This window comes from Lithobates pipiens, unplaced genomic scaffold, assembly GCF_037356315.1.
Source record: "Lithobates pipiens isolate NorthernLeopardFrog02 unplaced genomic scaffold, aLitPip1_a1.2 Scaffold_35, whole genome shotgun sequence".
NCBI classification, from domain to species: Eukaryota; Metazoa; Chordata; class Amphibia; order Anura; family Ranidae; genus Lithobates; species Lithobates pipiens.
The window spans coordinates 12,462,209-12,473,540 of record NW_027507811.1 but is presented as its reverse complement, the minus strand read 5'-3'; the positions used below and the strand labels follow the sequence as shown (position 1 = coordinate 12,473,540).

Genomic DNA, 11,332 nt, shown 5'->3' with positions numbered 1-11,332 from the left:
CAAGACATCTTCGTCACATCTAGATGCCTAAATGCATTGAGTTGCTGCCATGTGATTGGCTGATTAGAAATTTGTGCTACCAAGCAATTGAACAGGTCTACCTAATAAAGTGACGGGGGAGTGTATATGCTGAGTTGACCATACTTTTTAAATGAATTTGGGGACACTCTTTTGATCACAGACACTCTTGACCACACCTGCAAAATCACAACCCCATTTTATTACAATTTTAAGCAGTATAAATAATATGTAGCCATTAACAATACACATAAACAGGCTATGGACGCGTGCAGTCACTCACTTGTATAGCAGGGAGCAGAACCAGCTTCTGCTCCCTGGGTGTGGGAAAACAATAGAAATGTTATGCCAGCCATCTAATATGCCTGCAAACGTTTGTGTGCAAGAGCCCAAAAAGTCAAAAGGAAATGTGAACAGGATTCTCCAAAAGTAAAGCTAAAACAGCGAGCCTCGTGGTGGGGCTAAATACCCTCCCAGCAGCCAGAATCATTGGTTAATTTCAAACCAAAGACCACAGAGTCACCATCAGATGTTCTAGTTCCTAATAGTAGGAATATGAAAGACCTCTGGCACCCTGGGATCTAATCCAGAAACAAGCTCTGAGTGGTGAATGGTGAGCCTGGCCATATTGTGTCTTAAAGTTGGAGTGGTTGAAATGGGGATGATTAAACAGAACTTGGGCCTTTTCACCATATACACTGCTGAACTCACATATTTACCACACACCTTGTACTCCTAAAATTATGTTTATTACTGTGCCACAAATGGCAGTCTCACAGGCTGTCAGGGCTGGTTTAGCCCTTCCTCCTCTGGGCTGGCCGCTCAGCTGTCAGCTAATTGCCAGCTCTCTTCTTTCTCCACAGTTACCAGCTGTTTCCGATGATGCTCATCTGGCCTGTCTATTTAAAGTCTAGCAGCTCATTTCTCCATTGCCTTCACATTGGTCACATCACAAGGAACCATCTCCTGCTGTTGTTTCAAGACTGGCTTGCTGACATCCCTCCTGGCTCCTTATCCTGCTTGCAGTTGCTCTCCTTGGATCCCTGACTTCTGGACTGGCTGATTACCTGATCTGGTTTATGAACTTTGGACTGGCTGACTACCCGATCTGGCTATAGGACTCTGGCTATGCTTGACTACGCTTTTTCCTATTTACCTTTTTATTTTTATTAATAAACAAGTGTAATTTGATTGTACTTCTGTCTCAGTCTGTTTCATGGTTCCTGACACAGGCACACATAAACCTCAGGACAAAGGACTATTTAAAAAAAAATGTATTCCTCCAATACACAGGCAAAAGAGGGAGAGAAGAGGAGAAAGAGGAAGAGAGGGGAATGTAGAGACAAAGAGGAAGGGGAGGAGAGAAGGTGGGAGGGAGAAGAGAAAGAAAAAAGAAGAGGGAGAGAGAGAGAGAGAAAAAAAAAGAAGAGAGTGAACGAAATAAAGAAAAGAAGAGAGAGGAAAAAAAAGAGAAAGAAAAAAAAAGAAGAGAAGAGTAAGGTGTAGAGAGGAAGAAAACAAGAAGAGGGAGAAGAAAACAAGAAGAGAGGGAGATGAGGAGAGGAAGGGAGAAAGAGAAAACGGGAAAGAAAAAGAGAAAGAGAAATGAAGAGAGAGAGAAAGAAAAAAAGAGAGAAAGAAAAAAAGAGAGAAAGAAAGAGAAAGAGAGAGAAAGAAAAAAAAGAAGAGGGAGATGAGGAGAGGAAGGAAGAAACAAAAAAAGAGTGGGAGGTGGAGTGAGGAAGAGAGAGAAAGAGAAAGGGGGAAAAAGGCAGAGAAGGAGGGCGCGGAAGAGAGAAAGGAGATGAGGAGAGAGAAAGACAGAAATAGTGGGGGGGGGGGGGTTTAAGGAGGAAGAGACAGAAAGGAAGAGCGGGGGGAAGTAAATGGGAGAAAGATAGAGTAATGCAAAAAGAAGAGGGAAGAGAGAGAAAGGAGAGAGGGAGAAGGACGAGGGGGAAAAGAAGAGAGACAGAGAGAGGAGGATGGAGAGAAAAGGGAGAAAAAAAAAAGGAGAGGGAGAGTAAGAGAAAAGAAGAGAGAAGGGATAGAGAAAGAGGAGGGTGGGAGAGAGATTGTGACATGGAGTTCTTCATTCATGAACTGTGCCATAAAATCTAGAAGAGCCCCCCCCCCCCCCCCAGCAAAGCACTACGTCCCCTGGTTGATGAGGACAAGGGCCTCTTTCCCACAACCCTGGCCCAGTGGTTATGGGGGTCTTTGGGCAGGAGGCCTATCAGAATCTGGAAGGGTGGGGTAATGTCACACTCATCTGTTCCACGCTCCAGCGCTGGGTCCTTCCCTCTGTGCAGATGCTAGCTAGAGTGCGGCTTGCTCAGCATTTGAGCAATGCCACCACATGCTAACAGCCAGGCCCCCTGTGTTCTCTTCAAGTGTTTTCCTGTGCCTCCAGTGGTCCCCAGAATTTCCCTTTTCAGGAATCTCATCACCGCCAAGGGAGCAGACATGCTGAACACTCTGTGGCTTTAGCCACCATTTCCCCTGCTGCATAAACCAGTCCTAGTCAGCCACCCCTACCTTAGCAAGAGTGGATTCCCACGTAATAACAGTTGGGACAGGTCGTTGGGGTTTTTGCGAAGAGGATGAGCTGAGCAGCATTTTTTTTTAAATTGTGAGATTCTATATGTAGATCCTATTAAAAATGTATCTGTAGATGATAATAGGGCTCCTATGTGCTTTGGCAACGAGATCATGAAGTTGGTAATCACTCCAGGTGTCCAGAGCAGCATTTCTCCACCTTTTCAACGCAGAGGAACCCTTGAAATAACTTTCTGGTCTCAGGGAACCCCCTGCTAAAAATTACTATATCCACTCATGATACATTAGTGTGATAGTCAGTGGGCAGAATGCTCCTAACACTTGTGGTCATTGGGAAGAATTACCCCCTTACAGATAGCCAAAAAAGATCAATGATGTCAGTGGGAACTTATCTGAGAGGCAGAAATTGCTCAAGGAACCCCTAGGAACCTCTGGAGGAACCTTAGGGTTGCATGGAACTTTGGTTGAGGAAGAATTCTCCTAGTGGGCAGAATGCTCCTTACACTTGTGGTCATTGGGAAGAATTACCCCCTTACAGATAGCCAAAAAAGATCAATGATGTCAGTGGGAACTTATCTGAGAGGCAGAAATTGCTCAAGGAACCCCTAGCAACCTCTGGAGGAACCTTAGGGTTGTATGGAACCTTGGTTGAGGAAGAATTCTCCTTACACTTGTGGTCATTGAGAAAAAATGCCACCTTACCGATAGCTTAAAAAAAGTGGTGTCAGTGGGAACTTATCTGAGAAGCAGATATTGCTCAAGGAACCCCTAGGAACCTCTGGAGGAACTCTAGGGTTGTAAGAAACCCTGGTTGAGGAATAATGATCCTTACACTTGTGGTCATTGAGAAAAATTGTTGACTTATGCCACGTACACACGACCGGACTTTGAGGGACTAGGTCCGACAGACTTTCGACGGAGTTCTGACGGACTTTCCGAATGAACGGACTTGGCCACACACAATCACACCAAAGTCCGACGGATTCGAACGTGATGACGTACGACCGGACTAGAATAAGGAAGTTCATAGCCAGTAGCCAATAGCTGCCCTCTGTTTTTGTCCGTCGGACTAGCACACACACGCGAGCCGATTTCTCGGTAGGAACTGGGTCCGGCAGAGTTCTGGCGGAAAAATTTGAAACATGTTCCATTTCTAAAGTCTGTCAGACTTTTGCAAATCAAAAGTCCGCTGCAGCCCACACACGATCGAATGGTCTGCCGGGAATCGTTCCGTCGGACTTTTGATGTTGAAAAGTCTGGTCGTGTGTACGCGGCATTACAGATAGCTAAAAAAAAAAAAAGTGGTGTCAGTGGGAACTTATCTGAGAAGCAGATATTGCCCAAGGAACCCCTAGCAACCTCTGGAGGAACCCTAGGGTTGTATGAAACCCTGGTTGAGGAAGAATGATCCTTACACTTGCGGTCATCAGGGGCGTAACTATAGGGGGTGCAGCAGTCGCGACCGCAACTGGGCCCTGTGCTGCAGGGGGCCCATGCAGCCCTCTTTACATATGGCCAGCAGCAGCATAGGCAGCTAGGGGTACCAGTGCACCATGCACACGGGTGGCCGGAGGTGGAGGGTGACTAGCAGAACTCCATGCTCGACTATCGCACTGGCTGCTCTTTAGTGGTGCATTCCCCGCGTGACCTGTGTCCTCGTCTGGCTCCTCAGAGTACCCCTCTCCTGCTCCATGCATTGCCGCTCAGTCTGATGTCTGTTCTCCCCAGCCAGAGCTGAGAACTGCCCTGGAGAAAAGGACCTCATCTCTTCTGGGGACGGGGACTCCATCCTGCCTAGGGACAGTCCCCCAATGGGGCACCTAAAAATAAAAAAATAAATAATAAAAAAAAACTACTGATGCCAGTGGTGGAACTACAGGGTTCACAAAGGTCATACCTGTGACCACGCCCTGGAGTTCTACCGCCGGACTCGGAGGGAAGGGCCCTGGCTGGGGCTCAGGGGGGCCCTTCATGGTTTCTTGCATCGGGGCCCCAAAGGTTCTAGTTACGCCACTGGCGGTCATTGAGAAAAATTGTCGCCTTACAGATAGCTAAAAAAGTGGTGTCAGTGGGAACTTATCTGAGAAGCCTAGGGCTCTATGGAAGGTGTGTTCCCCATGGCTCTCTCGGATGCAGGATAGAGGTCATAGGGGGCCATCACTGATGTGGTATAGGTGGTGGATGGAGAATATGGTGGTGATGGCAGTAATATCTGAATCTATGAACTGCTGCACTAATCACTGGACAATACTACAGCGAGGACCAGATTCTTCAGAAGTCACAAAACAAAAACACTGGAGACACACATTAAAAAAAAAACTAAAAAATATTATTAAAAAAAGTAAATCTGAGGGCCTGAATGCACACTTTTATTATTCAACGTACAATGTATAAAATGAACTTGACTCTCTATGTTTTATACTAAAAATATTTGGCGTTTGTGGCAGGGACTTTTGGAGGGGACTGCACAGGGGCGGACTGACCATTGGGCTACTCGGGCACTGCCCGAGGGCCCCATGCCACTAGGGGGTCCCATCAGGGTTGCCAGCCTCAGTAAAACCCAAGATTATAGTTGCCCCACCTCTCCAGTACCTTCTCAGCCAATAGAAACATGTCTGTGTGTACTGTGTGTGTGATATTATACTGTGTGTGGGTTTGTGTATACTATGTGGCCCCATAATCTCTGATTGCCTGGGGGCCCCATAATCTCCTATTGCCCGGGGGCCCCATGAGTTGTCAGTCCGCCCCTGGGACTGCAGGGTAGCCTCCTGTCTACTGGCCCTGGCTTTTGAGCGGGAGTGGGGTCTATTCTTTGAGAGGTGTGTGCCTGGGGGGACCTCCGGAGTGGTTTTGCTTCAGATATGGATCCATGTCTCCCCAAAACACAGACTCTGGGAACCTCGGACCTAGCTACAGATTTGGGGCCTCTGTGCATATTGGTCGTCTTGCGACACAACGCTCGCAAAATCGAGTCAGGATTGTGACAGTGGGGTCACTTTGGACACAGGGTGAATAAAAGAAACCCCCGATATGGTCTGTGATAGCCATATTCAAGGCTGTATATACATTGTATATAGATTGGATGTATACTGTATGTGGGGGTTAAGTATCATTGCTGTGAGGAATTAAGTTGTTTTGCATTTCTATTGTTCATTTAAGTCTGTCCTTGTGTGTATTGTAAAGTGCCAGACACACTGGCGGCCAACCCTTTGTGAAAAGATGTGTATTGGGTGGGATCGTTTGAAGCCTAGCAGACGTCAGGATGAGGTGTTGAGTCTTGGGATGTGTGGGTGGAGCTGGGCCCTTGTTCATGTTAAAGCATGTGCCTTGAATTGTGTATATAGTTACAATGTTGGTCTTTAATAAAGTCATTCCTACTACAGAAGAGACAGAGTGCGTCTCGTATTTTTGCCAGAGGGGTCGGCTTCTATAGGAAAGGGTCGTTTAGCTGTGGATATTGGTAGCGATTGGATGTGTGTCCAGAAGAGGGAACATCGTAAACGGCGTTAACCCCCTTTATATTAGGGGAGCCGTTACAAGGATTTATTTTTTTTTTTTTAAATAGCTCATATTGCGAAAACGCTCGTAAGCCGCCTTACTCGCAATCCGAGGTTCCACTGTAAAAATTAAATGTTGCCCCTGAAAAAAGTCATATTTACCGTTTTCAGGCAGCAGGTGGCAGCCTACCAGCAAATGGAGCTGCCTGTGCAGCCTCACATCTGTACTGAATAGTCACTGGCACCATGTAGTGTGATCCCCCCCACTCTTCACCCCTCCCCAAGTAATATCTAGCATGTTCCTCACCATGACTCCTTTCTTTGAGGCTTGTGCTAAATGGCAGGGGAGATCAGACTACATTGAAAGAACCAATCCAGCAATGGCATGCCCCTCCCCCCCTTTCTTCTTGCATTGGACATTTAGAGGAGTACAACACTTAGCCGCGGGTTTTCTAACGTGTATGTCACGGCCTGGTGTAAAAAACAGTTTTCATACTCAGGACACAATCACCTCCACGGTCATGTGGGACTTCCGATGTCTTGAGACATGAGATTTCTGTGTAAAACATTTCCCGCACTCAGGGCAGGAATATGGCTTCTCCCCAGTGTGAGACCTCTGATGTATATCAAGTACTGATTTCTGCAGATAACATTTCCCGCACTCGGGGCAGGAATACGGTTTCTCGCCCGTGTGCAACATCTGATGCCTAACGAGTTTGGCCTTATCCGAAAAACTTTTCCCGCACTCGGGGCAGGGAAACGGCTTCTCCCCCGTGTGAGATCTTTGGTGCCTGACAAGCTTCGCTTTCAGCGAAAAACATTTCCCGCACTCAGGGCAGGGAAACGGCTTCTCCCCCGTGTGAGACCTCTGGTGTATGCCAAGTTCTGATTTGGTTACAAAACTTTTCCCGCACTGGGCGCAGGAATACGGCTTCTCCCCCGTGTGGCACCTCTGATGCCTGACCAGTTTCGAGGCTTGTGAATACGATTTCCCGCACTGAGAGCAGGAATACGGCTTCTCGCCCGTGTGAGATCTCTCATGTCTGACCAGTAGCGACCTTGTGATAAAACGTTTCCCGCAGTCGGAGCAGGCATGGGGCTTCTCTGCCATTTGTGATTTCTGTCGTGCGCAGACTCTTGGTTCAAAGGTCACACTTTCCACGCTTTCAGGATCGGAAAATGTCTTCTCCCGAAATTCGGCGCCACCCCTCGCGGTACGAAATTGCTTCGAGGCAGAGGGGCCCCAATGTCTAGCCACACTGTGGTGTCCACCAAAACCTCCTGAGATGTCCTCATCTTCAATTTTGCAACCTGGAAATAAAGCGAGACGATCATTTGAGAGTTTCTTGATGGCCTGTCCTGGGGAAAAAAAAAGGATTTAAAAAAAAGTTATCACTAGATCGGTTGGCCTAAACCAGGATTTAATCTGGATCAGGTAGATTTGGGTAAGCAGATGTTCTCTGGGGGTCCAGCCTGGACTCTTAGTCTCCTACGTCAACCGGTAAAAAGGGTCTTCAGACCTTCTCCCAGATCACTTCGTAGGGGGGGGGGAGACGAGCTCATTATGCCTTTGTCTTGCAGGGTTTTTGTTTTTTGTTACCCGGGTTTACAATCACTTTAATCCGGCCTTGTCACAAATTTGGGGGAGCCAATAGGATCTGACAGTTGTGTGCTGCTCACACAACTACAGGCCCAGGCAGTGGGTCATAGGACTCCTGCTACAGAGGAGGATTAAAGTTCCGGTCTGGGAGAACCACCCCCACAAGTGGCCAAAGACACGAAGACGTCTGTGAGGACGAAACACGTAGGCCGGAGCTACAGCTTTCCTTTTAAACTTAAATAAAAGTAGCCTAACAGTATTACACTATGGGATCCTCTATTCTATGTTCCATCTGCGTGTGTGTGTGATGCTGTGGTGACCCGAGCCTTGGCTGGAGTTTCGGCGGGTAGTACATATGTCGAAATACTCCTGCCCGTTCTATGCCGGTCTGTTGGGAGGACTATAAAGCGCAAGTTGACCTTGAGGTCTAATCTTGGGGTAAGAGGCTCATTTGCATGTGGTGGTGGGACACAACGCTTTGAAAAGGAGTGATAAGGGGCTTTTTGCACTTGTTTATTCATGAGTTGCTTTGATTTTTAAGTACGTATTGCCATTCACTTTATTATATTTTGATATACTGTTTTACTCTTATTGCACAACTGTATATCTTTTTGTGGATGTGGACTTTAGTTTTGCTGCTGTTGAGCCTTTTGAGTTCAGTGAAGGAATACATTGCTCCAAAAAGTCAGTGATCCTGCTAAACTCAGGGTTTCTTAACTAAGGTTCCTCCAGAGGTTGCCGGGGTTCCTTGAGCAATTTCAGCCTCTCAGATAAGTTCCCACTGACGCCATTGATCTTTTTAGCGATATGTAAGGGAGTAATTCTTTGCAATAACCACAAGTATAAGGAGCATTTTTCCTCAACCAGGGTTCCATGGAACTCTAGGGTTCCTCCAGAGGTTCCTAGGGGTTCCATGAGCAATTTCTACCTCTGAGATAAGTTCCCACTGACACCAATGGACTTTTTAGATATCGGTAAGGAAATAATTCTTCCCAAAGACCATAAGCGTAAGGAACATTCTTCCTCCACCAAGCTCCATGGAACCCTAAGGCTCCTTCAGAGGTTGCTAGGGGTTCTTTGAACAACGAGCAATTTCTGCCTCTGAGATAAGTTCCCACTGACACCAATGGACTTTTTAGATATCTGTAAGGAAATAATTCTTCCCAAAGACCATAAGCTTAAGGAACATTCTTCCTCAACCAAGCTCCATGGAACCCAAAGGCTCCTTCAGAGGTTGCTAGGGGTTCTTTGAACAACGAGCAATTTCTGCCTCTGAGATAAGTTCCCACTGGCGCCATTGATCTTTTTAGCGATATGTAAGGGGGTAATTCTTTCCAATAACCACAAGTGTGAGGAGCATTTTTCCTCAACCAGGGTTCCATGGAACTCTACGGTTCCTCCAGAGGTTCCTAGGGGTTCCATGAGCAATTTCTACCTCTCAGATATGTTTCCACTGACACCAATGGTCTTTTTAGTTATCTGTAAGTAATTCTTCCCAAAGACCATAAGCGTAAGGAACATTCTTCCTCAACCAGGCTCCATGGAACCCTAAGGTTCCTTCAGAGGTTGCTAGGGGTCCTTTGAGCAATGAGCAATTTCTGCCTCTGAGATAAGTTCCCACTGACGCCAATGGACTTTTTAGATATCGGTAAGGAGATAATTCTTCCCAAAGACCATAAGCTTAAGGAACATTCTTCCTCAACCAGGCTCCATGGAACCCTAAGGCTCCTTCAGAGGTTGCTAGGGGTTCTTTGAACAACGAGCAATTTCTGCCTCTGAGATAAGTTCCCACTGACACCAATGGACTTTTTAGATATTGGTAAGGAAATAATTCAACCCAAAGACCATAAGTGTAAGGAACATTCTTCCTCAACCAAGCTCCATGGAACCCTAAGGCTCTTTCAGAGGTCGCTAGGGGTTCTTTGAGCAATGAGCAATTTCTGCCTCTGAGATAAGTTCCCACTGACGCCACTGATCTTTTTAGCGATATGTAAGGGGGTAATTCTTTCCAATAACCACAAGTGTGAGGAGCATTTTTCCTCAACCAGGGTTCCATGGAACTCTACGGTTCCTCCAGAGGTTCCTAGGGTTCCATGAGCAATTTCTACCTCTGAGATAAGTTCCCACTGACACTAATGGACTTTTTAGATATCTGTAAGGAAATAATTCTTCCCAAAGACCATAAGCTTAAGGAACATTCTTCCTCAACCAGGCTCCATGGAACCCAAAGGCTCCTTCAGAGGTTGCTAGGGGTTCTTTGAACAACGAGCAATTTCTGCCTCTGAGATAAGTTCCCACTGACACCAATGGACTTTTTAGATATTGGTAAGGAAATAATTCTTCCCAAAGACCATAAGTGTAAGGAACATTCTTCCTCAACCAAGCTCCATGGAACCCTAAGGCTCTTTCAGAGGTCGCTAGGGGTTCTTTGAGCAATGAGCAATTTCTGCCTCTGAGATAAGTTCCCACTGGCGCCATTGATCTTTTTAGCGATATGTAAGGAGGTAATTCTTTGCAATAACCACAAGTATAAGGAGCATTTTTCCTCAACTAGGGTTGCATGGAACTCTAGGGTTCCTCCAGAGGTTCCTAGGGATTCCATGAGCAATTTCTACCTCTCAGATACGTTCCCACTGACGCCAATGGACTTTTTAGATATCTGTAAGGAAATAAATTCTTCCCAAAGACCATAAGTGTAAGGAACATTCTTCCTCAACCAAGCTCCATGGAACCCTAATGCCCTGTACACACGAGAGGGATTAAGTCTGACAGACCTCCAAAGGAGTTCCGCCGGAGTTCCGACGGAGTTCTGGCGGACTTTTCGACCGAACGGACTTGACCACACACCATCACACCAAACTCCGACGGAGTCGAACGTGATGACGTACGACTGGATTCGACGTAGGAAGTTCATAGACAGTAGCCAATAGCTGCCCTAGCGTCGGTTTTAGTCCGTCGGAGTAGCACACACACGAGCGAATTTTTCGAAGGGGACCGGGTCCGGCGGAGTTCCGTCGGGAAAATTTGAAGCATGCTTCATTTCTAAAGTCCGTCAGACTTTTGCGAAGCTAAAGTCCGTTGCAGCCCACACACGAGCGGATAGTCCGCCGGACTCAGTCCGTCGGAGTTTGGATGTCGAAAAGTCCGCTCGTGTGTACGGGGCATAAGGCTCCTTCAGAGGTTGCTAGGGGTTCTTTGAGCAATGAGCAATTTCTGCCTCTCAGATAAGTTCCCAATGACACCCTTAATCATTTTAGCTATCTCTAAAAGGGGGTATTTCTTCCCGATGGCCACAAGTGTAAGGAGCATTCTTCCCACTAACCATCACCCTAATGTATCATCAGTTCCCGGAGACCAGAAAGTCATTTCAAGGGTTGCTCTGTGTTGAATAGGCTGAGAAAGGATGAGAGAAAAACGAAGACCTACCGTGCAGGGAGGTGACTATTATCAACCTAATTTTAGCTCAAATCACTCACCTCCTGTCCTTCTCTGGACCAATCAGTGTGCAGTATCACGAGCGTGACTGAGTCACCCACCTACATTTCCCAAAACAGTACCACTCAAATGCCCCCCCCCCCCAACCTGTATCAGTCGGATCAGCTAGTGGTAGGGCTGGAGCAAGACAGACAAAATCAGTTTGTAGACTTTAACAAAACGT

The 11,332-nt window shown here is 46.7% G+C and overlaps 1 protein-coding gene across 1 annotated transcript in view; it reads right to left on the bottom strand.

Moving 5' to 3' along the window:
- Nucleotides 1–200: 200 nt before the first annotated feature.
- Nucleotides 201–11,332, bottom strand: part of LOC143955497 (uncharacterized) — a 78,308-nt gene continuing 67,176 nt past the window's right edge. Inside the window, exon 22 of the mRNA XM_077465534.1 lies at nucleotides 201–7,385. Coding sequence (XP_077321660.1) covers nucleotides 6,571–7,385 — 815 coding nt within the window. The 3' untranslated portion in view covers nucleotides 201–6,570. The remainder of the gene's footprint in view (nucleotides 7,386–11,332) is intronic.